This window comes from Hypomesus nipponensis, chromosome 2 (assembly GCF_054491055.1).
Source record: "Hypomesus nipponensis isolate SF chromosome 2, ASM5449105v1, whole genome shotgun sequence".
NCBI lineage: Eukaryota > Metazoa > Chordata > Actinopteri > Osmeriformes > Osmeridae > Hypomesus > Hypomesus nipponensis.
This window is the reverse complement of record NC_140362.1, coordinates 13112450-13140000: the sequence shown is the minus strand read 5'-3', so window position 1 is coordinate 13140000 and position 27551 is coordinate 13112450. Positions and strand designations below refer to the sequence as shown.

General features: G+C 53.3%; 1 protein-coding gene across 1 annotated transcript in view; it reads right to left on the bottom strand.

Moving 5' to 3' along the window:
* Window positions 1-27551, bottom strand: part of LOC146300881 (nuclear factor of activated T-cells, cytoplasmic 1-like) — a 56405-nt gene that overhangs the window by 14424 nt on the left and 14430 nt on the right. Inside the window, exons 4-9 of the mRNA XM_084706926.1 lie at window positions 24793-24995; window positions 22038-22210; window positions 20652-20792; window positions 13204-13259; window positions 11147-11279; window positions 3890-4558 (exon numbers count right to left, since the gene is read on the bottom strand). Coding sequence (XP_084563052.1) covers window positions 3890-4558; window positions 11147-11279; window positions 13204-13259; window positions 20652-20792; window positions 22038-22210; window positions 24793-24995 — 1375 coding nt within the window. The remainder of the gene's footprint in view (window positions 1-3889; window positions 4559-11146; window positions 11280-13203; window positions 13260-20651; window positions 20793-22037; window positions 22211-24792; window positions 24996-27551) is intronic.

Genomic DNA, 27551 nt, shown 5'->3' with positions numbered 1-27551 from the left:
CCGCCACATGAGCTGGTGTATGTTGTTCTTATGCTGGTGAATAAGAGCCTTGTGTTTGCTCCCCTACCCCAGCTGCAACGAGTCTGGCTCTTTGATTAGACCTCGCTCAGTGCAGCGATCAGTTGTGTGTGTGTGTGTGCGCGCACGCGTGTGTGTTCAGCTGGGCCTTCATGACATCACACGTCACAGCAGCGGCTAATGAGCCAGGACACTCAGCAGCAGGACCAGACGGTGTGTGCCCCTTTCACACACACACACACGCGCACACACACACAGAAAAAAACTTTCTTCGTGTCGGGGAGCAAGACAGGCCTGGAGGTGCCAAGTGTTGCCTGAAAGCATGTGAAGCGGCAGGGGCCAACAGCGCCAAGTCAGGGTCAGTAGAGATTTGTGTGTGTGTGTGTGTGTGTGGGGGGGGGGTGGCCGGGGGGGGGGGGGGAGGGGCTATGACGTAAGTGGCGCGGCAGCTCCGCGGACGGGGGACAGAGCGTTGTCGTCATCACAGCCCGCCTGTTTACGAGTTCATTAGCAGGGCTAACGACCCGCTCTCGGCATCTGCTATCAATAGCGGCGAAGGAGGAGGAGGGGGGAGGGAGGGAGGGGGGAGGGAGGGAGGGGGCGTGGTGGTCTCAGGGCAGGGCGGAGGAGGGGGAGGCAGGACGGAGGCGGGCGGGCGGGTGGGGGATGGGGTGAGACACTGCCGTGGCCTGAAGGCCAAACGCGAGGTGGACCGGGTGACCACACCAGGACTAACCTCTCTTCATGTGCCCAGGAGATGGGGAGCCTACCACGCACGTAACTCCACACACTGGACATGCTGCACACACACACACACAGCTGACCCTTGACCTCCGCCGGGGCCACCGTGTCTTGTCCCCGCCACAGTGAGAGACCCAGAGCGCCCCCTGCCTTTCTGTTCAGCCTATGAGGAACTGCAGAGAGGGGGGAGGGGTGGGACGGGGGAAGGACAGGAAGGAGAGGACAAAAGGCTTAGGGTGGCTGGTGGGGGCGGAGGGAGGGAAGGTGGGTACAGGAGCTCCGGGGACGCACAGTAGCCGAGAGGGCCGAGGGGGCTGAGTGATTTCTCAGAGGCCTGGCGCAGCGCCTGGTGAGGTGGGGAGGGAAGGGGAAGGGGGGAGCGAGAGACGTTTCCTCTGGCTGATGAGGGGCCGAGCGTGGGAGGGAGGGAGGGAGGGAGGGAGGGGGGAGGGAGGGAGGGAGGGAGGGAGGGAGGGAGGGAGGGAGGGAGGGAGGGAGGGAGGGAGGGAGGGAGGGAGGGAGGGAGGGAGGGAGGGAGGGAGGGAGGGAGGGAGGGGAGAGGCGCTCCACCCTGGGGAAGCTCGAATGTCTTTCTGCAGACTCCAATCGCGTTGGACATGGACAAGGGGATGGAGGGAGGGGAGGGAGGCGAGGAGGAAGGGAGGGAGGAAGGGAGGGGAGGAAAGGTGAAGGTATTAGGGTTGAGGCAGCTACCGCAGTAGGCGCCTCGGAGAGCAGGGGATGAGGGGAGTGAAAGAGGAGAGCGGAGGAGTGCGACTGGGGCTCGTCGAGCGGCGTAAATCACCGGCTCCGGGGTGAGGTCATCCTCTTGTGTTCCCTCTAATGACGCCTGGGCTACCATACAGGGGTAATGCACACGATGGAGAAGCTCCACTCATCCTCCTCACCTCTCCCTGGGACTGGGGGCCAAGACTGGAGGCTGGGGGCCGAAAAGGCTTGGGCCGGGAGCTACCGAACCACACCTGGGGCGGGCACTAAAACGACGACTGTAACTGTAACTGGAAGTGAAGGCTGGAGGCTGGAGGCCAGGATCCGGTTGCATCTCAGATGCCTTTGCAGGATGGCTGTGACCACCACCAACCCCCCGCCCCAACCACAGATGGACAGCCAGACAGTAAAAGGACGTGAGGTCGTCGCCCTCCCCAAGCAAGTTGCCTGGCTGCCATCCTGCATCGATCGATGGGCATTCCTAGCCCCCGGGCGCTCTAATGCAGCTGTAATCACGGGGCCTCGGCGCTGGGGGCCGGCCGCGAGGGGAGGGGGGGCGGGGGTGGAGTGGCAGGAGATGGGCTCGCGGGGCGGGGGCAAACGAGGTTAGGCGCGGCGCTCCACGGTGGCGGCGGTGGCCCGGAGGGGGAAGCGGGCGTGCCTCGGCAGTGCGCCCGATCACGGGGGTAAAAGGACCTCGGCGTCGGGGCCGATTACGCGGGGGCGCAGGATGGAGCTCGGGTTACTCCCTCATTGGATTAACGCTCTGCCGGCTCCTGGAGTGGGGGGCGCGGCGAGAGTGGACACACACAGAGAGGCTAATCACATCACCGGGGAGGGGGGGGGGGGGGGGGGGAATGGCACTGGGGGGATGGGGGGGGGGTGGGGGGACGTCAGCCACATCTCTGGACGTGTGACGGAGAGCGGTAGGGTGCGGCGAAGGGACCCTCCGGGTGCTCGTGTTATGGAGACGATGACAGACGCGCTTCCTCTCTTCGCGCCGTGCGTGCGCGCGTGTGAGAGTGAGAGAGTGTTTACGAGGCGGGCCGGGCCGGACAGATATGCTGACAACTGCGCTACAACTCAATTACGGATCCACACATTCACATGCTCGGCCCCCCCTCCCCGCCCCCACCCTCTCCAACACTCAAAACCCCCCCCCAGCTCTCAGAGACAGCCTCAGCACTAATATTCACGCACTGTCCACACACGCTCACACAACACACACACACACACGCTCACACACACACACAGTGAACAGGGGGCCAGTGATGTTGCTGGCGTGAGGCCCCTTTTATCTCCCTAGCTCAGCAGTAGAACACACAACACGATCCCCGCTGCCCTCACATAGCCCCCGCTGCTAACAGCAGCACAGCGAGGGGCCCAGGGGCCGGCCTTGCCGCGCGGGTGCGAGAGAGCGTGCGTGTGAGCGCGCGCGCGTGTGGTTGCGAGTGTCGATGTGTTTGAGACAGAGCGAGGGTGTGCGTGCGCGTGACCGTTTGCGCGCGTGCGTAAACGTGTGAGCATTCGGGCATGTGCGCGTGTGTTTTTGCGCACGTGTGTGGTTCAGTTCAGCGGGGGCTGGACCAACCCGGCACAGCCCCCCCTCCCTCCCCCCTAAGCTCAGGGCCAGCAGGGGGAGGGAAGGGGAGGAGACGGGGGGAGGTCCCTTCCCCAAACCCCCCCAGGCTCCCCTAATGACGTAGATCCCTACGCCCAGGGGGGTGCTCCGGGGGGAGAACATGGGAAAACAAACGGAGGCTCCTGCGGCCTCACCTCCCCGCCCCTCCGCACGGGCACAGGAAGACCCGACCTATTGTTTTGCTTCCTTCATTAGCGGCCGTGTCAACAGGTTGGCCTGCCAGCGCGTGTCACAGTGGCTGCCCAGAGAAAACCTCTGCCGACCCTGGCTCTCTCTCCTGTTTGGACAGGTTGTTTTTTCAAATCCCATCAAGGCAATTAAGCGTTCTAAAATAAAGCGGCTCATCCAATAACAGACGCGGGGGCAGCGCTAGGCGGCGAAAGGCAAATAAATCCCGTCTAAAATTAGCTCATTTGACGTAAATCCGCGGGAGGTATTTCACCAGGAAAGAGCGAGGCGTGTTGGTTGGTGTGTGCGGGCGTGCAGATAAGACAGAAAAGGTGTGAGGTAAATGCAATGTGCCGTGTTCATGGAACATTCCGGAACAGGGACAGGAGTGGGTCTCAGGAAGGGCAACAGCATCAACGTTCACCCATGGAAAGCTCGTTTTGGGGCGCTCCGGGACTCGTCAGGAGCAATAAACACACACACACACACACACGACTCCGACTAAAACAAGGGGTTGCCAGTTCAAGACCAGCTCTAACCAGCTGTGTGACCGCGTGGTCAGGTGTGTGACCGCGTGGAACAGAGACTCACCATCATCCAGGTACATCTGATCCAGCTCCTGAGGCTCCTGTTTGACGGTGACGGTCAGAGGGGGGGAGCTGGAGGCCTCCGCCTGCAGGCTTGGGGGGGAGCCGCGGGCCTGGGCCTCGCCCTGGGGCCGGCCCGGGGGCTGGGCCTGGCCCTGGGGCTGGCTGTGCGGACTGTAGGTGGGGATGAAGGGGCTCTCCGCCGCCCCCCCCGGGGTGGAGGGCTGAGACGCCGGGGAGGAGGAGGAGGGGCTGCTGCTGGGGTAGAGGGAGTGGTAGCCATGGGGACCGGAGGGGCTGCTGAGGTGGGGGCTGCCCTGGGAGTGGAGCATGCCCAGGGGGGAGGAGGAGGTGGGCTCTGGGGAGGGAGGGGAGCAGTGAGACAGGGAGGGGTGTCCCGGGGCCTCCTGCAGGGCCGAGCCCAGGGGGCCCGCCCCGTGGAGGGGGTAGGCCACGGGGGACAGGTCGTGCAGGGTGGGGCTGGAGCTGGGGGAGGAGGCCATGCTGCCGCGGCGAGGGGGGCAGGGGGGGTAGCCCCCAGCCAGGCAGGCGTCAGCGTCAACCACAGGCATGATGGGAGTGAGGCGCGGCTGGCCGTAGTAGGGCCCCCCCGGACCCCCGGGCACCCCCAGAGGCTCATACTCATCACTGGGCTCTGTCTTTATTAGCGGGACTGGAAAAAGAGAGAGACAGAGAGAGAGGAAGAGAGAGAGAAATAAAGAAACGGAGAGAGATTAGACACACGAGATTTCCACGTGGCAGAGTGAGTGAGTGAGTGAGCCAGGGTGAGTAAAGCAATTGGGAGTGTGGCTCTCCTGCACCAAACTAACAACCACCAGCCACTGGAAGACTCTCTGTGTGGCTGAGCACCTTACCACATCTCTACCACCCCACCCCCCCCCACCCCCACCCCCACCCCCACGTGTCTCCAGCCTAGCAGGAGGAGAGAGAAGAAAAAAGAAAGACAGAAAAGACAGAAAAAGAAAGGAGAAATGGATGAGTCACCAGAGCAGAAAAGCCACAGCTGGCTCTAATCATGAGAGGGCCTATTGTCTTTGGACTGGGATCCAGCCCTCCTCATATCCTATAAAATAGAGGGAGAGAGAAAGAGAGAGATGAAGAGAGGGAGGGAGGGAGGGAGGGAGGGAGGGAGGGAGGGAGGGAGGGAGGGAGGGAGGGAGGGAGGGAGGGAGGGAGGGAGGGAGGGAGGGAGGGAGGGAGGGAGGGAGGGAGGGAGGGAGGGAGGGAGGGAGGGAGGGAGCTCTCCGTTCGCTCTTAGGAGACTAGTACTAAATGACTAAGGTTTCAGAAGCTATGGTCTTCTGGCAAAAAAGGAGAGCGAGAGAGAGGGGAGGAGACGAGAGGAGAAGAGAGAGGAGACGAGAGAGGAGAAAGGAGAGGACGCAAAAGAGGAGACGAGAGAAGTGCCGACAGAGGAGACAGGGGGTCCTGACCCCACTCGCTGGTCTTTCCGCCCAGTTTACTGGCTCCTCCATTTGGAAGAGGTTCCTGTCATTTCACTGATTGGTTTGAACTGTCGGATTGACAGACCTGCTAGTTGGACCATCGTGTGCTGATGGTCCAGAGAACAATGGATTTGTTGAATATTTAAACATACGCACCACTTAACCTGTGCATTACAAGCTTGTTCCCTGAAACAAGATGTACTTGTTTTGCAGTCCTAATCCATGGCCCACTCACTAGCACAGACAGAACCAGGCCCAAACCATCGAACAGGAAAGCCCTTGGCCCAGAGACCCCCCTCCCCCCACCCCAACCCACACTCTTGTCCCACCCCCCTCTCTCTGGTTGGGCCGGCTTGCGAGTGGGCCGGATCACCGAGACACCCCTCGCCGGCCCGCCAAAAGACACCCTACGGAATCACACCAGCAGGCTGTGACTCACAATGGCGGCTCTGTTGCTATTTCGGCGCTGTCGTTAAAGTGTGTTAACGGGTGTGGTGACTGTTTGATGCCAGTCATAAGTGTTCTGGCTCGCGGGGTCTGTAAACGTCTGCTCGCACTGTGCAGACGCTGCTCCGAATAAAATAACTCGGTTTGATTGTTAACAAAGGGAGCCTGTCTCAGAAGTCTCTATAAACACAGCCGGGAATGAACACACTGTAAAAAAAAAAAACTCCAAAAAAGACGATATAATATGTGTTTTTAGGGAGTCCATTCGGCGCGTCGAGGAGTGTATTCTGTGTTTCAGAGGCGTAATGTGTATATTAGTCCTCTCTGCTGATGTTATTATTATTGAGGATGTGTCCGGGACTGAGGTACCAGGGTTCACACCCTGGCCTCCTGGGGGCCCCAGCTCAGAGGCTGTGATTACCCAGCAGAGAGGACCTTTACGTCAGTCCCGTCAACTGGCTGGGCCCCAGGGACCTGGAGGCTTCCCCGGGGGGCCTCCGCAGACGAGGCCAGGGACGTGGGCCTACTCTGGTGGCATAGGAGGCACGACAGGTGAGAGACACTGCGTGGTGACAGAGCACCGAGTTGTGCTCTCTGTTGCAACGCTGGAGACCACGCGTGCATGGAATGACATTCTGTCTGTGTCGGGGTGCGGTGCCCAGATGGTAGTGAAGCCAAAGATGGCTCTCTTGGTTTGAAAGCTTCTCTTCTCCATGCCTCACCACTTGTTCGCTCTCCTGTCCTCTCCTCTCATCACTTGACTCTTCTCTCCTCACCTCCCCTCTCCCCTCCCCTCCTCTTTCTCCACTCTTTCTCCTCCCCTCTCCTCTCCTCCCCTCTCCTCTCCCCTTCTCTCCTCTCCCTTCCCCTCCCTCCTCCTCTCCTCTTTCTCCACTCTTTCTCCTCCCCTCTCCTCTCCTCGCCTCTCCCCTCCCGTCCTCTCCTCCTCCCCCCCCTCTCCTCTCCTCTCCTCTCCTCTCCTCTCCTCTCCTCTCCTCTCCTCTCCTCTCCTCTCCTCTCCTCTCCTCTCCTCTCCTCTCCTCTCCTCTCCCCTCCCCTCCCCTCCCCTCCCCTCCCCTCCCCTCCCCTCCTCTCCCCTCCCCTCCCCTCCCCTCCCCTCCCCTCCCCTCCCTTCCCCTCCTCTCCTCTCCTCTCCTCTCCCTGTCCAGCAGGGCCAGAGAGCAGGATCGCCCTGTGAGTCCTGTCTCCAGCTGAGTTCCATTTCCTGTCAGACCTGTGGGTTAAGGCCCTCAGACAGGCTCTGCTCAGCACATGTTTCTGGGCTGCTCACATTAAACTGATCACAACTGATCTGGTCTTTACCGGGCACTCCTTTCCTCTTGTTCCTCCCGTCCCTCTGGTGTGTGTGTGTGTAGTGAAACACTTATGGCCAACAGTGGGGTAGGATTTCGTGTGAGAGAGACACTCGTTTCCACCGGTTTAGCCCACAGCAGAGAGAATCCTGGGAAGAAATGCGCTCATTCTGATTGGCAGCTTTCGGGATGGGGGTCGGCCTACAGCGTTGCTCATCTGATCACCCATCCTTCTCAAGCTCAGCCCCTTTGAGGAGACAGAAGGTTTCTTACAATACCCACTACACTATACACCCCACAGAAGCCACGACAATACACACAAACACAACACACACACCACACTATACACCCCACAACACACGCACCACACTATACACACTATAGTACGGCATGTCTAAACACACTGATATGCTGTACATGGTTCCCTGTTTGACGATGGTTTCTCTTCGGTTTAAGACAGAGTGCAGACGAAGCTCTTTCCAGCCTCCTGCAGGGAGGAGCAGGTGCTGGTTAATGAACTCACAGGTGTGTTTCACCAGGCCAATCTGGCTGACTGCTGAGAGGGGGGAGGGGGGAGGGGTAGCATGGGCGTGTCTGCGGACACAGGGACACCACTCAGAGGGACCCAGTATTTGTCACCTATAAGGTGAGAGAACCCATAGGACTGACCTACAGAGCCTATGATTACCAAGATAATAAAGAAAAACGTAGTAGCAGGCTTCTAAATCTTAGTCATCACTACAAAGCAGACTTCACTTCCTGATGTCTGTCATGGTATATAAAAAAAACAAACAAACGTATAAGGTGGGATAACCCATTCAACCTTTAGTACTGAAAACCTTTAGTACTGACATCCTGTAGCCTACTACAGACATGCAGTACTGAAGACCCGAAATACTGAAGACCTGCAGAAAACGAAGACCCGCAGTACTGACGACCTGCAGCCACCCATCAGAGCAGAACCTGAGGCAGCTAAAGGAATCTCCGCACACGCAGCCTGTAAAAATAGAAGGGGTTCCGAGAAGCGCCGGTCTGGACCTTGTTCCGCGCCAGAACTCAACAACGTCTTGTTGTTTCATGTGGCTTGACCAAAAGACTGTTTCTGATTTGTAGAAAAAGAAGAGAGCGACACGTCAACTTCTCCCACTCACGCTACGGTTATTGGACGGCGGCTTGGAAAAGCCCGGTTGTTCACACCAGGATGGAAGACCAGAGGCTCGGATCTCCGCTCGCCCCGACGTCTGATCCAGGCACACCGAGAAAGGACCATCTGGTGCAGGCAACCACAACTGCTCCAGACAGCCCCCAAACACGACCGCTCCTGACAGACCCCAAACACGACCGCTCCTGACAGCCCCAAACACGACCGCTCCTGACAGCCCAAAACACGACCGCTCCTGACAGCCCCAAACACGACCGCTCCAGACAGACCCCAAACACGACCGCTCCTGACAGACCCCAAACACGACCGCTCCAGACAGCCCCCAAACACGACCGCTCCTGACAGCCCCCAAACACGACCACTCCTGACAGACCCCAAACACAGAAGCGACCCTCCTGTCAGGACTGAGCCAGGCAGAGGGCTTCCGTGGTCGGACATCTCCGTGTCCGGCGTAGTCGTTCAAGCGTGTACGATCCGTGTACTTCGGTGAGACGCGACATCAGCTCCAGCACAGCGACGAGGGAGATCGGAACCCGTTCGTGTTCGTGTCCCCGTCAAAGAGACTGGAGAGGCAAGGACACGCCAGCTACCGATGTCTCCCCTGTGTTAACATGGGACCGATGTGTCGCCGTGGAGAGAGGCGTGTCATAGCTTCGCCCTACAGGGGAGAGACCAGAAACTGATCTTATGTCTGGGGGAAAAAGGGGGACCAAACTCGTCACGATATGGGTCTCAGTATCCATAGAAACGGAGCTCGTGTTGATGTGACCGCTTGCATATTTCTCTGAAAAACAAATCAAGGGCACCCCGCGCACCAAACAGTGTTTGTAAATACTGTAGTATTTGCCTGTTGTTGACATGTCAGGTGGGCCGCGGCTGTACTGAAAGAGTTTCGCCAAACACGGAACGGATGTGTATTGGAACAACAAAAAAACTAGACAGTCACCTCACCACAATGGAAAAAAAAACAAGCTGCATTTGCACGCATCTGTGGCCCAGAGTGTGTCGGGTTCATCCTTCCGCTTTTCAGACGGCTGAAGCTATTTAAGGCGGCGGTTTGGTCTTTTTATAGCGGGGGCCCGCCACCAGAGCGTGAGGGAGGAGCCGTGTCCCCAAGCCGTCAAACACCACAGGATGATTGAAGTGGCCCGGCACACAGGAAGGCCTCACACGCTCACAGGAAGTGATGACAGCAAGCCCCTTCTGTTTGCAACTTCAAAACAACAACTACAAAAGCTTCCCCCTGTACCTGGCCACTGCGTTAATTGTTTCTGTCTGAACTCAAACTCTCTCTCTCCCCCCCCCCCCCCCTTCTTTTTCTCTTTACACCCCATCTCTCTCTCTCCTGCCATCTCCCTCTCTCCCTCTGAATATGGTATCTAGGTTATGTTGACGTTGATGACGCGTCTGCATGATGCGCACCAGTCTGTTTAGATCTCTGCTCTGTTTAAACTCAATGTGACACAGACACCAGCGGTGAACACAAGAGAACCCATGTAAACAATAGACCCAATCACCTAAATAAATGTAGGTGTGTGTGTGTGTGTGTGTCAGCTGATATATCAGCTGAACTCCCGCCTTATTAGTCAGTGTGTGTGTGTGTGTGTGTTTGTTTGTGTATGTTCAGTATAGACTCTATATAAGGCCTCGTTGTGATTCTGTCCAGCTCTCTACCCACAATGCCTCGCGTCTCTCTGTCAACAGAGATCTCCTAATAGGGCTGTGTGTTGTAGAGGTCTCCCCCCTCTCTCCCCCGATCTCTCTCCCCCTGCCTTATCTCTCTCTCTCTCTACCTCCCTTTCTCTCTTTCGTTCTCTCTCTTTCTCTCTGTCTCTGAAGATGAATCACAGCTTATCGCATCCATTCTCAACCATCTGGTGATGATCTTGATGTCAGCCTGACTCGAGCACAATCTCTAAAAGCACGGAAGCATTTAAGCATGAAAAAGCACGAGTAAAAAGCTTTTGGTGAAAACTTGATTCTGAAGCCGCCAGTGTGAAATTAATCTGTTGTGCAGAACCCCTATTCGGTATTAGAAGGGAGAGATAGATCTCCAAAACACTATGAAACACTATGAGCAGTAGCATGGGTCTTTGGGTTTCTAAAAGAACATGCAGCTGATCTATGTGTGTGTGTCTCTATGTCTAGTGTTTGTGTGTGTGTGTGTGTGTGTGTGTGTGTGATTTGTGTGTGTGTGGATGTATGAGCCAGGTTAATAGTAATGTATTTGTTGAGCTGATGCTTCCATCCAATGTAATGTACAGTACAAGATTTAAACCTGCAACTCCTCTTCATCTGCAGTTAAATGCTCTGACCACCAAGCTATACCCTATGCCCTTGTCGTGAGGCTTCTGTCAATCAGCTGCTAACTCATTGCTAGGGAACGCAGATGAGAACAAACTCAAAACAGACGTCTCCTCATCTCACCTCCACCCTGGAGAACGCAACCGTGCCGCAGAACAAACACACACCTCTTCTTCTCCCCTGCTCCCACAGGTAGGCTGACTTGATGTGAACTCTCCCTGTTAGTTGCCCAAGGTGTTTAGATGTAACAACCTGGACACCACACCAGAAAGGTTGACTGATTGCCCACACACTCTGCATGGACAACTTCGCAGAACAATTCTGTCTAAAGCGACAACAGGGTGAGGCTGTAACCAATCGGGTGTTACTGTGACGAGGTAGCAAAGCCCGTGACATCACACGAAAAGAGAGGCGAGCCCAGTGGGATTGTACTGGGTGCTAAATGACAACGTTCGGGTGGTGAGCCAATAGGTGGGTTGTCATGGTTACCATTTGGGGGGACAGGAAGGTTATCTTAGTGCCAGTGAAGGAACAAGTGAAGGAACATGCAGCAGGCTGCGGTGACCTACCATTTGGGGACATGTAGGTGAAGCGCTGGTACTGGCTTCTCTTTCTCTTGCCGTTGCAGACGTAGAAGTTGACCTGGACAGGGCTGGAGATCCTCTGGTTGCGATAGGGAGGGATCTCTACCACCAATGACGTCTGAACATAACACACACACACACACACACAGCATGAACCGGTACTGATCACGCAATAGTTGGGAGTCGACGTTTCTGTTTGTGCACGTCTCTCCTCGGCCTCTCCCCTCTTCCCCTCTGCCCTTGTCTCCTCTCCTCTCTTCTGCTCACCCCCACCCTCACCTCCCTTCCTGCAGGAAGTGACCTCAGCAGGCCAGCTGGGAGGTGAACCCCTGACCGCATTCAGAGACTAACCGGGTGGGGGGTTAATGTGTCTGTCTGACTACCTGGCCGGCCAGCCGGCTGGTTGGTTCCTGCCTGGCTTGACTGCTGGCCTACTAGCCTCCCGGTCTGACCGCCTGCCTCTGGGGGAGCCTGCATACGCCAGGAGAGGGGCCAGACAGGAAGCAACCAGCCCTGGCTCAGCACATTTTTTGTGGGGTTGAATGGTGGGGGAGGGGAGGCTGGAGAGTGTGTCGTCCCAGTTATTTGCTTCCATGCTTGTGTGTATAGTGTGGGTTTGTATGTCTGTGTGTGTGTGTGTGTGCAGTACGTGTTTCTTTGCGTGTGTGTCTACAGTATGTTTCTGTTTGTGTGTGTCTGTGTGCAGTATGTGTTTCTTTGCGTGTGTGAGTGTACAGTATGTTTCTGTGTGTGTGTGTGTGTGTGTGTGTGTGTGTGTCTGTGTGCAGTATGTATATCTGTGCGTGTGAGTATAGGATGTGTGTGTTTCAATAACAACCAGGCAGTGACCTGCAGGTGGCATGGGAGATGTGGGAACGTTCTCCATGTTGCTCTGCTTGCTTGTTTCAACCATAAACAAGCTTAGTGCCGTATGTGTGTGTGTGTGTGTGTGTGTGTGTGTGTGTTGGCTCACTAGCTTGCACCCTCTCCAGTGCCAACATCTGGGACCAGACCTACCACCCGGTCGGCCCTGATGGCCAATTAGATCTGGGAGAGGGAGAGAGAGGCCGTACTCAACTCTCCTGATGCAACCAAACCATTCACCTGGATAACCCCCACACACACAAGCTCACACACACATCAACAATAACAACATTAGAGTTTAGGCAGGGTCTGCGGGTGGCGTGGACCTAACTCTGTTCCTCGAAACCATTAGCAGCGCTTCTTAATGAATCCCTCATTATCTGACGTCAGGTGGGAACAAGCTCGCATGCAACAAGCAGGAGTCTGGACCTTCACTGAGCTCTTGTCAATTGTGAGAACGATGTCTTCTCTCAGAGACGACGTTTCAACAACATCGTTTAATGAAACACAAAGTAGCCTATGAACTAGGCTTTATTCGTTATTTGTTATGTGCAGCCCTCAGTATTAACTGAAGCCGCATGTCACGGTCTCCATGGTATCCTTGGGCAGAGTGTCTGTGTATGAAAGATGAATAAAAACATTCTTGAAGGGAGTCTTAAGACGTAATCAGACCACGTTTACGTTTGAGTATTTACAGTATCATCAGCGCACCCGATGGTAAGTGGGAATTTTCAGTGTGTGTTTTTCGTGTGCATCTGTTATCCTCTCCAATAAGAGGAATCACTGTTTACTACAGGCGAGCCGGTGAGGAGTAGGAACATTTTTGTGAAAATTCCATTCAGGATTGCATGGCCTGCTGCACTCCGTGTGATCACCATGTTTCCGATGGCAACATCTTAACACAGGTTACATCAGAGATATGATTACAGACGGCCACAGCTGCATTCACCTCACGTCCAAATGACCTCAAAACGCGAGAAACACTCCCTCGCACATTTGAAACGACTGGTAAATATGATGCATTCCCGTATTTTCTATTTTCTATTTCATACGTTTAAATGCAACCGTGTATAGTAACCGACTAGCTTTGATAATATGGCTAATACAATACAATGAATAGACATCGAAAAATGAATCAAACGTTTCAAATACTGTCATTGACTTCAAGCTGAACTTACAGTCTTGGTGGAGTCCTTGTCAACTTTGGCTTCTGTCTCCCAGAGGTGGTGCCCATCTGTTAAGAGGATCATCTGCATTAGGATTGCATCATCATCATCATCATCAGCGCTTGTCAACAAAACTGGGCGGCATGACTGAGCTTGAACGGCTACGAGAAGTTGAATTGGATTACAAACTGCAGTCTGGCAGGAAACCGAGAGAGCTGAATTGTTATAGCTGCAAACCTCATATGTTGTATTTAGTTTAGTCTCTCGAGTGTATTTTTAACTCTGCTGTGTAAACGTTTCGAAATCCGCCGCCCTTCGTCATCCTTGATGTGGTGAGGAGGTTTCTTCTCTCAGTCCTGTTCTAGAAGATCTGGTATCTTTGTCCTGTTTTTTGAGAGATCCGGTCCTTCTCTTCTGCTTTAGGGGGTGATCCCACCGAACATGTTAGGCTGCCTCAAGAACACCTTGTTAGTCGTTTTTTGTTTTGTCTACAGTGGGTGGGTACAACGCGAAGCGCGGCTCAAGGGAGGAGCTTGCGTTTGCTAGCGGCGCATTGCCCCCAAAAACGTGCTCGGTGTGATCGGCCCGCTTAAAATATCTGGTATCAATGTCCTGTTCTAGAAGGTCTGGTCTATGTCCTGTTCTAGAAGGTCTGGTCTATGCCCTGTTCTAGAAAGTCTGGGAGGGATACTCTGTATCGAGTTCTCAGACTAAACCAGGTCAGTGTGGACCAGGTCCGTGTGTTGTGGTCACAGCTGAACCAGTCCCCAACACCACAGCATTGTGCTTTTCACATCACAGGAAGACTCCGGCCCACACAGGGCCTATCTCTGTCCGGCCAGGCGGGCGGCAGCCGGGGTCGGCTGAAAAAGCCGGAAGGTGGAGAAGGTGGAGAAGGTGGAGAAGGTGGAGAAGGTGGAGAAGGTGGAGAAGGTGGAGAAGGTGGAGGTATCCAGATATCTGCTTCCAAAGGCAATATTCATGGAGGAGAGGAGAAAAGCAGATGGGGCGATAGAGAGCGAGTGTGCGAGAGACGGAGGGAGTGAGAGGGAGAGAGAGAGAGAGAGAGAGAGAGAGAGAGAGAGAGAGAGAGAGAGAGGGGGGGGGATAGGGTAATACTGGGGTGGTCTGAGGACAGCTGTGACATGGCAGAAGATTGGCATTCCAGCATGTTGCCATGCTGCCTGATGGAACACGCAGTGTGCAAATGGATGAGGCACAAGAGACTGGAACACAGACAGTTCAGGTGAGGTGGCAGCGATACTGGGAAGGGAGGGGGAGAGAGAGAGAGAGAGAGAGAGAGAGAGAGAGAGAGAGAGAGAGAGAGAGAGAGAGAGAGAGAGAAGGAGAGTGAGAGCGAGAGCGAGAGCGAGAAGGAGAGGGAAAGAGAGAGAACAGGGAGAGGAGGGGAGAGATGACGTCTGGGGGAATCTCCTCCTTCTACCCACGCTCTGGGATTCTCTCCAGCAGGGAAACCTTACACTCCGATACCAACCCACCCCAAGTAAACATGTTTTTCTCACTTTCTTTCACTCTCTCTCTCTCGGTCTTGTGCCCATCAATTCCCTTCTCACCCTCTGTCTTTTCCTCCCTTACATGCCTTCATCGCTCACTAATCTCTATCTCTCTATCTCCTCCCATGTACCTCCCTCTGTTTCTTAGCTACAGAAATGAAACACTCCAATAAAATAACAAGATGAAAGAAAAACAAACAGGCTTCGACAGACCCGCCCCCCCCCCCCCCCCCTCCACCCTCCTCTCTCTCTCCCCCCCACGCACCTTTCTCCCCCGTCCTCTCTCCCCTCATCTCACCTTCCCCCCTCCCCTCTTTCCTCCCCCTTTTCTCTCCTGCCCCTCTTTGCTCTTGTCCTCCTCCCTCCCTCCTCCCTCCCTCCTCTCCTCCTCTCTCCCTCACCTCCTGTGTGTTGGGCCGGTGCCACGTGTGGCATTCCTCTGGAGCTCACAGAGGGCCGTACGACGGAGAACCGCAGAACTTTCCGCTGGCTCCCCGCAACATCTGCAAAATGCTTCTGCTCCTGAAAACACCCCCGCCTTTACACACACGCACACACACACACCCCTCCCTCCATGTCTACCTCGGCCTCCTTCCGCCTCTCCACTCCTCCGGCAGGCTATGAGAGGTGAAATATTGTCGTCCGCGTCCCCCCCCCCCCCTCTCCAGACTCCAGACTCCTTCCCAGTCATAACACTGAGCAGAGCTGGGCTGGGCTGGGAGGCAGGGCCAGGGAACTCCCTGGATTGGCTCATTGGGTTGGATGTACACACACGTACACAAACACACACACACACACAATGAACGTTCAACTGTCTCGGGTCGGATAAGTCAACTGTCTACACGGTGCGATGACTAAGTGACAGAGAAGCTTAACCGCCACACACATCGAGAGTACACAACAGTGAGCTTCACTGTGTGTCACGGTGGTGTACTCTCCTCTGATCTCTCCTGTCTGCGGGTAAACAAAAGCAGAATGCCACAGAGGACGTTCACTCCCGTGGTTTTGGCTAATGGAAAATATGATTCAGAGACCTAATCATGTGCCCCTCCAGACAGTCCAGCCTGGTCCCTTTACAAAAGACACATCCAGAGTGATTTTTCTCTGTTTTCTACAGTCTTCATTCATCCATAGCTGATTCGGTGGGACCGCCATGGCTCCACAAGGTATGCCTTGACAAGCTGAACGAGGAAGACATCCTATAGTTTCCAGGTTGGTGGATGCTGCACCAAGCTCTCCTGGTGTATCCTAGCCCAGTTGTGCTGTGCTATAGAGAGACAATCCTGGTGTATCGTAGTCCAGTTGCGCTGTGCTGACTATCCTGGTGTATCCAGGGGGTCAGATGGCTGAGCGGTTAGGGAGTCGGGCTAATAGTCAGAAGGCTGCCGGTTCGATTCCCGGCCAGGTAAAATGACGTTGTGTCCTTGGGCAAGGCACCTCACCCAACTTGCCTCGAGGGAATGTTCCTGTACTTACTGTATGTCGGTCGGGATAAGAGCGTCTGCTAAATGACCAAATGTAAATGTATCGTAGTCCAGTTGTGCAACTAAACTGAGGCTATCCAGATGTAAAAACGATTCCGCTCACAAGGGAGACCCCCCCACCCCTCCCTTAGCCTCTTCTTTCTGAGTCAGAGTATAGGCTTTCCTCGGACACCCCCCCCCCCCCCACACTCCCCTCCTCCACCTCCCGGCCCAATGGAAAGCAAGGCGAGCCAGAACACACACACCCCACGAGGTGCGCCAGGTATGCCTTTCTGTTCCCTTGCCAAAGTAGACACGCACACACACAAACACACACACACACACAGACACACAGACAGACAGAGGGATCATCTGAGCAGCGGTATAAAAGAAGAGGGATCATGTCTGAGATCCTGCCAATCACTCAAGAAGACCATTAATGAACCAAGTCATCAAAGCTTTGAAGGCTGTAAACCCTGTTTAGGCTTCATCATAGCAACCCTGGGAAGATTCACCCGTTGGCCCGAAGTCCGTCTCTCTCTTCCTTTAGATATCTTCAGATGGCTGAACTATCAGGGAGTCGGGCTAATAATCAGAAGGTTGTTGGTTCGATTCCCGGACGTTCCAAATTATGTTGCGTCCTTGGGCAAGGCACTTCACCCTGCTTGTCTCGGGGGAAAATGTCCCTGTACTTACTGTAAGTCGCTCTGGATAAGAGCGTCTGCTGAATGACTAAATGTAAATGTAATGTAAATATGACAGATTTGTAAGCTGTCCGATTGAGCATTCAGATAGACCTGAGGTGAAGCGGCTGCTTAGAAAGACAACGTCGCACAGATACCACTCTGTGTCTCGACAACCTCCCTCCTCCTCCCCTCCTCCTCCTCCCTCCCTCTCTTCTCTCTCCCTCGCTCTCTAAGGGTCTGGCCTGTTCCGCTCCACTCTTCCACAGGGAATCCCTCACACATGAGTCACCGACAACACTTCCTACTGCGTGCACACACACACACACACAAACAGGGCCGTAGGCTAGCTACCGCTCCGGCTACAGATGCACACATATAATGTATACAAACACACACACACACACACAGTCAAGTTACACTCGCGCAAACAGCGCCATGGGCTTGCTCCAGCACCAGCTACAGATACACACACGTACACACGCCAAGGGGGACAGTAACATGCGCAAGCGTAGCCATAGGCTAGCTATCACACAACGCCCCTGGACGCATGCACATGCACACAAACACAGGTAACAAACAGACGGCGGAGTTTGCGTCAGTCGTTGCAGAGCGGGGGGGACGGCCGTGGCATTTGAACGGTAGTAATTATTTTTCAGGGGCACATTAGAGCTCTCCCTGAGAGGAAGCCTCCACGAGCTCTGCTCGTTTGTGACCTGGTGGGAGGGGGTCCCTTTGGGGAGGAGGGGTGTGTGTGTGCGGGGGGGGGCAGGCAAGCAAAACAACACACCGGAGAGGGAGGGGTCAGACACAAAGAGGGAAAGGGATGGATGACTGGGGGGAGGGAGGGAGGGAGGGAGGGAGGGAGGGAGGGAGGGAGGGAGGGAGGGAGGGAGGGAGGGAGGGAGGGAGGGAGGGAGGGAGGGAGGGAGGGAGGGAGGGAGGGAGGGAGGGAGGGAGGGAGGGAGGGAGGGAGGGAGGGAGGGAGGGAGGGAGCATTTGGCTCGACTATGAAAGAGCCACCTGCTTGGTGTGCTGCGCCTCCCTCCCTCCCCCTGTTCTCCCATCGAACGTGACGTCTTCGCTCCTCTTCACCAGCGCACTTCACCAGCACACTTCCCGCACCTCACTCACGGACGCCTGAGAGACGTTATGGAGTTGGGAATCAAACCAGCAACATCCGGGAATGGGAACCCCAAACACCAACCGTCAGACCAAAGAGGACTTCCTAGCAGTCTCACATATTTTGCAACATCCCAGGCCCACTCTGGGCGTCCGGCCTGGCGCAGCTGTGGAACACATTCCAGAATGTCCTCTGAGGTGTTTATTGGAGCTCGCCGTGGAACGAGGGCCACTTCTCTTGACCTCTGATTGGCTGCTGCTGTAATGACTGTTACCATTGGGTAACAGCAGCGGTGACTGGATGTTGGGAAGTGATGCATTGTGCATGTTTGAATGTGTGTGAGTGTTACTGTGTGTGTGTGTATGCAATTAAAGCAATGCTATGCATTTTATAGGTGCTTTAATTCATGCCCTTTTCCAATGTCATTGAAACCACATTCATGGCATGAATCTTTAACATGATTATATTTTATTAGTGCCTTTTCTCTTTTTCCCAGTGATATGCCCCAACATCAACAATAAGAAATGTGCTAAGGATTAGGAAGTTCTCTCAATCAGCATAACCAGGCTCCGAAAGCCAAAAACATATTATATATTCATACTTCAATTGGTCATAAGCACATTTTCAGACATGAAGTCAATGTGGGAAGAGGGAGATAAAAATGGAGAGAGAGAGAGAGCGAGAGAGAGAGAGCGAGAGAGAGAGAGAGAGAGAGAGAGAGAGAGAGAGAGAGAGAGAGAGAGAGAGAAAGAAAAGGGGGATCCCACCAGCATTGAGCTGTACAGCGGCCTAATCACTTTCCCAGGCGTGAGAAGAAAGGAGGAGATGGACCCAGAGAGAGACGAAGAAGGGAGAATGCCAGCAGGGGAATGAAGACACAGAATGATAAAGAAGCAGAAAGGGTCCCAACTGGAACTGGACAGGAGACTGAGACTGAGAGAGAGAGAGAGAGAGAGAGAGAGAGAGAGAGAGAGAGAGAGAGAGAGAGAGAGAGAGAGAGAGAGAGAGAGAGAGAGAGAGAGAGAGAGAGAGAGAGAGAGAGAGAGAGAGAGAGAGAGAGAGAGAGAGAGAGAGAGAGAGAGAGAGCGAGGGGGCAGAGAGCAGGTGTGCAGCAGGTCAAGGGGTGGGTGCTGAGAGGTCTTCCCTCTGGGGGAGGATTCCCTCCTTGACTAAGTTAACACAGACACACAGACACCACAAACAGCCCCCCCCTCCCCCCATCCACATTAGGTTCCAAGGGGCTGTGGGGAGAGGTCTGCCAGGGGATGGGGGACACAGAGACAGCTGGGGCCGGGTGGGGTGGGGGGGCTGGAGGTTTGTGGTGTGTGTGTGTGTGTGTGTGTAGAGTGAGAGAAAAGGAGTGGAGGCTGATGTGCGGGGAATGCAAAGCCAGCATAAGGCTGAGGGAAGCCCTTTTCAACACATACCTCAGACCCGATCAACAACAAAACAAACACCACCGCCGCCGCAGGGTCCTAAAACCCTGCGGCCACAGACACAACCGGACTGCCAGCGAGCGGCTCCAGTCAGCACGCGGCGGCGTACAGTTTGGGAACAACAACATATCTGTCTTCCTGTTCCTGATGAATGATGGAAACACGCGGCGTTTCCGTCTCTCATGAGGCCTTCTGCAGTCCGCCTACTCTCCGCATCATCCTTGTCATCATTATCACCATCACCACTGCCTGTGTTTACTCGGCCCGGCTTTGATTCGTCGACGGCAATCAAGGAAATGAGTGTTAGTAAACTTGATCATCCGCAGAGCCTCGCGGCGGCCACGCCGCCTCCCACACGCGCAGGCCACGCACCCGGCGAATAGGAAAAATCCAAATAACAATGATTCATTCAGAGAGCGGAGGAGAGGAGGAGCGAAAGGGAGAGAGAGAGAGAGGGGGGGGGGTGAAGGTGTGACGCAAAATGAGAGAGCGGAGATGGTCGGACGGAGAGGTGAGGATGAGCTGGGGGGGACAGCGAAAAAGAGGGCACTAGAAAGAAATAGAGAGGAAGAAAGAAAGAAAAAGAGGGAGAGGGAAATAAATATAGATACGTTTCAAACCAAGAGAAAAGAGAGAGAGAGAGAGAGAGAGAGAGAGAGAGAGAGGGAGAGAGAGAGAGAGAGGGAGAGAGAGAGAGAGAGAGAGAGAGAGAGAGAGAGATAGAGAGAGAGAGAGAGAGAGAGAGAGAGAGAGCTAGAAAGAGAGAGACATTGCACATGCCCGGGTTGTGATTCATTCCTAAAGTCTGTGGCGAGCGTCAGAGAACAGGCAATGGAAACTTCAGCAAATGTAAATACGCTCTGGTTAAAAATATAGAGACTTAATGTACTCCACATGTGGCTCCCTGGCAAGGCCGGCTCTATTTTGACGGGAGCTGAGACTAAGAGAAGGCAATGAGAGGAGGGAGGGAGAGAGAGAGAATGAGAGTGAGAGAGAGAGAGAGAGAGAGAGAGAGAGACAGAGAGAGAGAGAGAGAGACAGAGAGAGAGAGAGAGAGAGAGAGAAAGGGAGGGAGGGAGGGAGGGAGGGAGGGAGGGAGGGAGGGAGGGAGGGAGGGAGGGAGGGAGGGAGGGAGGGAGGGAGGGAGGGAGGGAGGGAGGGAGGGAGGGAGGGAGGGAGGGAGGGAGGGAGGGAGGGAAGAGAGAAGACTGCAGTTAGAATCAGCCAGCACCAGCTCTTACCTTGGGCCTTCTCCAGGAACACCACCTTGGAGTCTGGCTGGAAGTTGTGTCCGCTGAGTAGCATTTTCTTGCCCCCTGTGGCAGGGTAGCTGTCCACACTTTGCCTCTCCACCAGGGGCAACTCCTGGGCTGAGCGCTGGGCTGTGGAGGTACACACCCACACACACATAAGTTGACTACTGAAGCCTCATAACGCTACTCCCCAATTTCCATCCATCCCTAGACCTCCAGCTGATACGCACACACACACATACATACACACACTCACGCACACACGCACCCACACACAGAGGCGCCTTACGAAGCCTTATCAACCCTCTAATGTCTTTTTAAAGACTGTTAACCGTTTTCAGACTGCAGCTGCTTTCTGCATAAACACCCCTGATCAAAACAATGCCTCGGCGATGACACGGCGATGTCTTTCCATCCAGACGCATGACTCTTCAGAACCCCCGCGACAAATCATAAACAGCGAATGCGTCGTCACGTGGCTCATTATCGTAAACGGCGGTTTTTACGATCCACCTGTCGGCGGCTCTTCCAGAGCGGCGTGGGGCTCGGGGGTCAGAGCGCGAGGCCGCTTCACAGCCAGAAACGCAGCGGCGTTCGCCATGACCTCACTACGCCTCGACGGGGCCTGTCCATCTGTGAGAAGCCCCGACACTGCAGTAAAGCAGCCGTCGTCATGTAACCTGAGGGGGGGGGGAGTGTGCGTGTGTGTGTGTGTGTGTGTGGGGGGGGGGGGGGGGGTCCCTCAGACCTGGGGTGGTATAGAGGGCGGTGTCTGACATCATCAACATGGGAAGAGAAACCCAATAGCCAGCACATTCGTAACCTTCTTCACGGACCTCATGAGGATAGACGCACACATGTACGTGCGTACGTACACTCGCTCACATACACACACACACACACTCACACACACACAAACACACACACACAAAGAATGACAGATTTAGGAATCTCCCTGCCAGATCTTGGTCTGGGGAATGACCTCTACTACTAATAGGCCAATCTTAGCACTATAACTTATGATTCCCTCATAACCTACAGTACTCTAGGATAGAGAACACATGTGCTTGGCTTCCCCTCCATGCATCTACTGCCTTGGCAAACAGCTTTCATCACATAAAAGCATTTGCTGCAGAGGCATAGAATTAGGTCCAGAAAGTCATAAAATGGTAGCCTTGTTGGGTAGATTACAACAATAGATACCACCTCATTGCAATGTGTGTGTGTGGATGTGTGTGTCTGTGTGTGTCTGCTTGTGAGTTGGTGTGTGCATGTGGGTGTGAGTGTGTGTGAGTGTGGGTATGTGAGTGTGAGTGTGGGTATGTGAATGTGTGTGTGTGTGTGTGTGAGTGTGTGTGTGTGTGTGTGACTTACAGCACTCGATGGGGTTGGAGGAGGCCTGCAGAGACACGGTCCTGCCGCTGGGCTGGGTGATGTGCACGCGGAACACCATCCTCACGCGCGTGTTCTTGCGCCCGATGTCCGTCTCGCCCTTACGCAGCTCGATGTCCGAGTTCCTCAGCTTCAGGATGCCCGCACAGTCGATGCTGTCAGCCAGTGGAGAGGGGGAGGAGGAGGGGGAGGAGAGGTTTCACCTTGACCGACAGGCTGGTGGGTTTGATTGGATGGCATGACTGATTCAGTGGCAAGTCAACTGGCTGGTTAGCTGACTCAAGAGATGCTTGGCTTTCTAGATTCCTTACTGACTGACTGGTTAACTGACTAACTGACAAGGCTGGCTGGGTGATTCACTGGCTGGCTCAGGGGCTGGCTGGCTGACAGGGTTCAGAGTTTTTGTTGCTTCGTCTCACCAGCCTAGCCTCACACTTTGAACATTTCAAACATTTAAAGTTTCAATATCACTAAACGATACCACATTTAGACGCAAAGCTTCATGTTTTCTCTGACTATTTTATTTCACTTCATTTTTCTGCGGGAGAAGGATTTTCCTTCTTGGTGGAAAAAGGCATCACTTTTTCAAACTGGCCTTTCAAGAAATTAAATAAAGAGCGTGGCGAGGCTGGTAAAAAGTGAGGGAATACATATGGTTTGGCATTTTAATTATTTCACATCGGAGATTTTGGGGGCGGAATAACTGGAACATGGTAAATGTCAGGTTTTATACAAATCTATTTTTCCCCTTCACTTTGGTCGGCCGAATTTGAATAAATAAGAAAAATAGCCCATCGCACTTACAAATCTCTCCTTTCCGACGACGCATGATGTAAGTGTGCAGTCACGCAGTTATGGTTTTTAACCAAACACATGATAATTGGAGTGCCACGCTGGGTTTTTATTGCACAATGTCTGTTGGAATGGACATTACTGTCTGTCTCTTTTCATGGCCTTCTGGTGCAGTAAGCACCAAACTGGGCAACTGAAACGGGATAGGGAAAGAAGCGAATAACACAGTGACCTGTAGCCCTATAGTCGCGGGCCAGTGAGAGTATAGAGGACGACAGCAAAGAAGGGAGGGAGGGAAGAAAGGAGGGAAGGAAATAAGGGAAGAAGGCGAAGAGGAAGGGAGCAAAGGAGGGGAGGAGGCCTGGCAAGACAGCCACGTTATGCACTGCAAAGCGTTATCGGGTCTAGAGTTAACAGCCCAGTGGAAAGAGTAAGTCAGTCCGTTTGCAGCCATTCTAAAAAACCTGACCTTTATTCGAGTCAGTCCAGAGGAAACCTGGCCTATGCTCTGGTCCGGACTCCAGCCCAAGACCCGAACCCACCCACAGACTCAAGATTCAAACCACCAACCAACCACCAGGCCAGAGGTGCAAGGACCAAGCCCCGCCCCCAGGCCTTGGCTCCAGGCTCCAGTCTCAACACCTCTCCTCTCCTAGCAGGAAGGCCAGAAAAGCCAAGACAAACTTGCAGTATCATCCTCCGAACTCAGATCAGTGACCACAGAGCCCTGTAAAATCTATGGGCTGGTGCGATACCAAACAGCTCGCTGAATTCCCTGACAGTGTTGGGTATCTCAGATAAAAAAAAGGGAGGGCAGGGTGGAGTTCCTGGATGGCTGGATGTTTAAGTCATCCATGCCCAACCAGAGCGGGTCAGATCTCAGTCAAAGCTCTCCGGTGTCTCCAAACTCCTACCAAATAGCGCCGGTAACTTCCCACAATACTTAAACAAATATTAAAATTCACTCTAACTTAATAGAGTCCCATTAAATCTACATCAATTCCTGTGCTAATATATATTTCACTTCTGAAAGACCGAGAAGAGTAAACCTTGCTGGAACAGTGGGTGGTGAGGGAGGTTACGCAACCCCAGTTCAGACTTATCCATATCCTTATTCGCTGACTTATCCATAACACAGAGCTCTGGGCCAAGGGCCAAGGACCTACTCCAGCCAGCACGGAGCCCCAGGACGGGAGCTGCTGCCTGGACAGTGAGCAAAGCTACACCCCCCCCACCCCACCACCACCATTACCTCCACCCCAAAACCTCTGGAGCAATGCTCAGAGCTCCACACCAGGAATCACTCAAGTGTGGGTTATGCTACCGTGAGGGGGTTGGTTCGTAACCGCGCTCTGGGGATAGCCCTGCCTTACACTAAATGTCTTCCTGGGGCCACAAGGGTATCCTCAAGGTTTAATGGTAGACACGTGAGCCCAAATGTGAAGGACCCAAGTTTGAGCCCTGGCTGGTCCTACCATGAGTCATTTTGATGCTGGTCGGGGAGTTGGGTGACCAGGACTGCTGTATGGACTGTGTGGGTGAACTAACCTTCAGTCAGTGCTTTTTCTGACAGACTGTTGATGACTTAAAACCAGTGACGCTTAGGCCTCTCCTGTTTCAGGCCCTGCATTGTGCCTCTCAACAAACACCTCATTAGTAGAGACGACATTTGCAGAGTCAAGAAACACTTAGGAGGTAGAGAAAGAATATATCCAGACGAGTAAGAAGCAAGCCAGACAGTTAGACATCTATGCAGACATCCATGGACCCATCCTGTCAGTGGTGTATCCATCCAGTCAGTCAGTCAGTCATCCAGTCAGTCAGTCAGTCACCTGTCCATCCATTCATCCATCCAGGCAACCCTCCATCCATTCATCCATTGATCCATTCATACATCCACCCACCTATCAATCTTCCATCCATCCACCCACCCACCCCCACTCACATGGCCCTCATGTTGTTCTCCGGGAGCAGGGGGATCTCCAGGACCTTGGTGCAGGACTGCAGGACCTCGTGGCTGGCCGTGGACACCGTCTTCCCCGTGATGCGGTGAACCTGGTAGAAGGCGTGCGGCCGGAGGAGGCGGTCGTCCGCCGTGCCGATGAAGAGCTGCAGGGTGAGGGGCTCGCTCTCCAGGTACCCATAGAGCTGGCAGGACAACAAAGGGAACCAGGTGAGAGACGAGCCTCCGTTTAAAGAGCTCCCTCGTAAACGAGGCCCTCATTTGGGAAAACGGAGATGGAACACACATCATGTACTGATAGTTAAAAGGGAGCTTAATGATAGCTGTTAGTCTCGGGAGGGCTCGGCAAACAAGATCCTGTTCTCCGTGTTTGTTTCTCGGTCGGGTTGGAGAGCCCCTTTTGTCGGACCCCCTCTGTTTTCCTTAGTTTGGGAGCTATGTGTTTATGTTCATCCCTTCAGGGCAGACGGGGTTGGAAGGAAGAATGGTGTTTTTGAACTGTCTGCCTGAGACTGTGCACTCCCTGATGTCAGGCCTGGCCGTACATCACTTCACTCTTCATTAAAACCTGCCTGCTGCCGTAAAACGGAGCAAGCCGAGACGCAGGAGAGCTGTGACACCATGGAAAGTGATCGTTTCAGCCTCCGAGGAACGAACCAAGACAATGCTATGAAGTCTGCGTAAAGGAGTGATGCACAACAACTCTCATGCCAGAAAAGGAGTGAAAATGAATAGGAGACAATCACCAGCAGCATTTTGGCACAAAGTAGTATCTGTCATATGTCCCCCACACCGCCAGTATCGCTTCAAATGAAACATATTGAATTGTTTTTATAGGATTTCTGTTAAATGTGATCACCAATATTTGGTGAATAATATATCTGAGATCATTATAAACGCCACATATGTATCCAATAAAGCTCTGGTATACAATCTCAAAATTCCAATGTTTATGACCAAACATAAATGTTAAGCAGACGCTTAAAGTAAGATAAAGTCATGATCTATCAGTCATGATATAAATCTATCCTTAATTAGTCTTGTACATATATTTATTTCCATTATTGTACCGCCTCAAAACTCTGAAGTGAGCACAGTCATCTTCAGCTAAAAATGTGAAACATAAAAATAGAAAAGATCTAGATACAAAGCTAACTTTGTATATGTTAGGAACATCCATTTTCCTGCGGCTTCTACACAGGGCTTGAGGTAAAGTGTTCTCCAAACATCAAACTGAACGGACATAATCATGTTCCTCAGATGTGAAGGATGCAAACTCCCATTTAAACCCTTAGTTAGCGTGTTAGCGGTTCCTAGCTGACTGAGGCTAAGAGTGTTAGCTTCAGGGCAGTTATGAACATGCATTATGATTTTCATTAGGGCTGATGAGGCTCTGGAGCAATGCCAGAGACAGTCCCACTGAGATCAAAGAGTCTCCGGTATCACGGCCACCACTTCAATCAGCCTCCACTTCCTCCAGCAAGCCACCATTAGCTGCCGCTGCACCCCAATAAAAACTGATACAGCGAAAACTTAAGCCAGGAAAATAAAACATGGTCACTAAGTTGTTTGAAAAGTGGAATACACCTTGAGGATTCACCTCAAAAATTCAAGCTTTAATTTTTATGCAGAGTTCCGTGTGTAGGACAATTCCACCCAACTTAGACTAGAGGAGAACCTTCAACCTCTCGGAGAACGTCGGCAGAGACAGACATTCCGTGGTGTGGTAACAGTCAGTTGATACTATGAGAAGGGGTGGTAATGAGAGCGCCTTGCCAATGGAGCACTTCTGGTGTAACCTAACCTGATACGTGGACCTCCCAAGTTACATGTGAAACTTGTCTTTGTATAAAGAGTCCCTGGGCTCATCCACACTGGGAAGGGCTATAGGAAATCTCAGAACCTGATAATCCTCAGACCACTGTGGGATGGGATCCAATAGGAGCCTCCAAGGTTAAGCTGTTCAGGACCTATCACGGACCTCCGAGTCTGAACACAGCTGGATCCTTGACCACATGTGTCAGGAGAAATAATTTTTTACCAGGCGGTTCCAGCCGAACACTTCTTATCTGAAACATCCCACTAATTGGTCAATTATCCTAACACACACAGATGAATGCATGATCTTATGGAGTTCAGCCCCATGTCCAAGTCAAACCAGTGGACCTGTCGAACGCAATAAAGAACCCGGTGTTTGTTTTACACATTGAGTCATGCGACACAAGCCAGGCCATGAGTAACCTATGACACAATCTGATTAATGGGTTTATAATGACCTTTGTGAAGGGGGTTCAGGGGTTGAAAGATGGAGGGATGAAGGGATGGTGGAGACTGAAGTTGGAAAGGTAGAGGAAAAACGTCAGTGGAAGGTTGTGTCTGGAGTTGTTCGCATGTGCTAATTGTAGACACGGCGGGACCAAAGTCGGAACTAAATCTTCTCTCTGGCACCCCATGTACAATAGAGATGTTGCCATGGCTGGACATCTCCACGAACAGCCCATTAACCTGTTAAGGAGGAGTAGCGTCGCACATGAGCAATAGTTCGAAAGTGGGCCCCACAGAGTAATGTGTGATTCTGAACATTCCAACCAACTATTTTCCAATGGACAAAAACTATATGACAAACGGTATGGTATGGCTTCAAAATGTACAATTAGGAGGCTAACAAGTAACATTAGCAGGTAGTAGCATTGCTACGAGTATTATGCTAGGTTGCTAGGTAACGGAAGCTAACTAAAGCT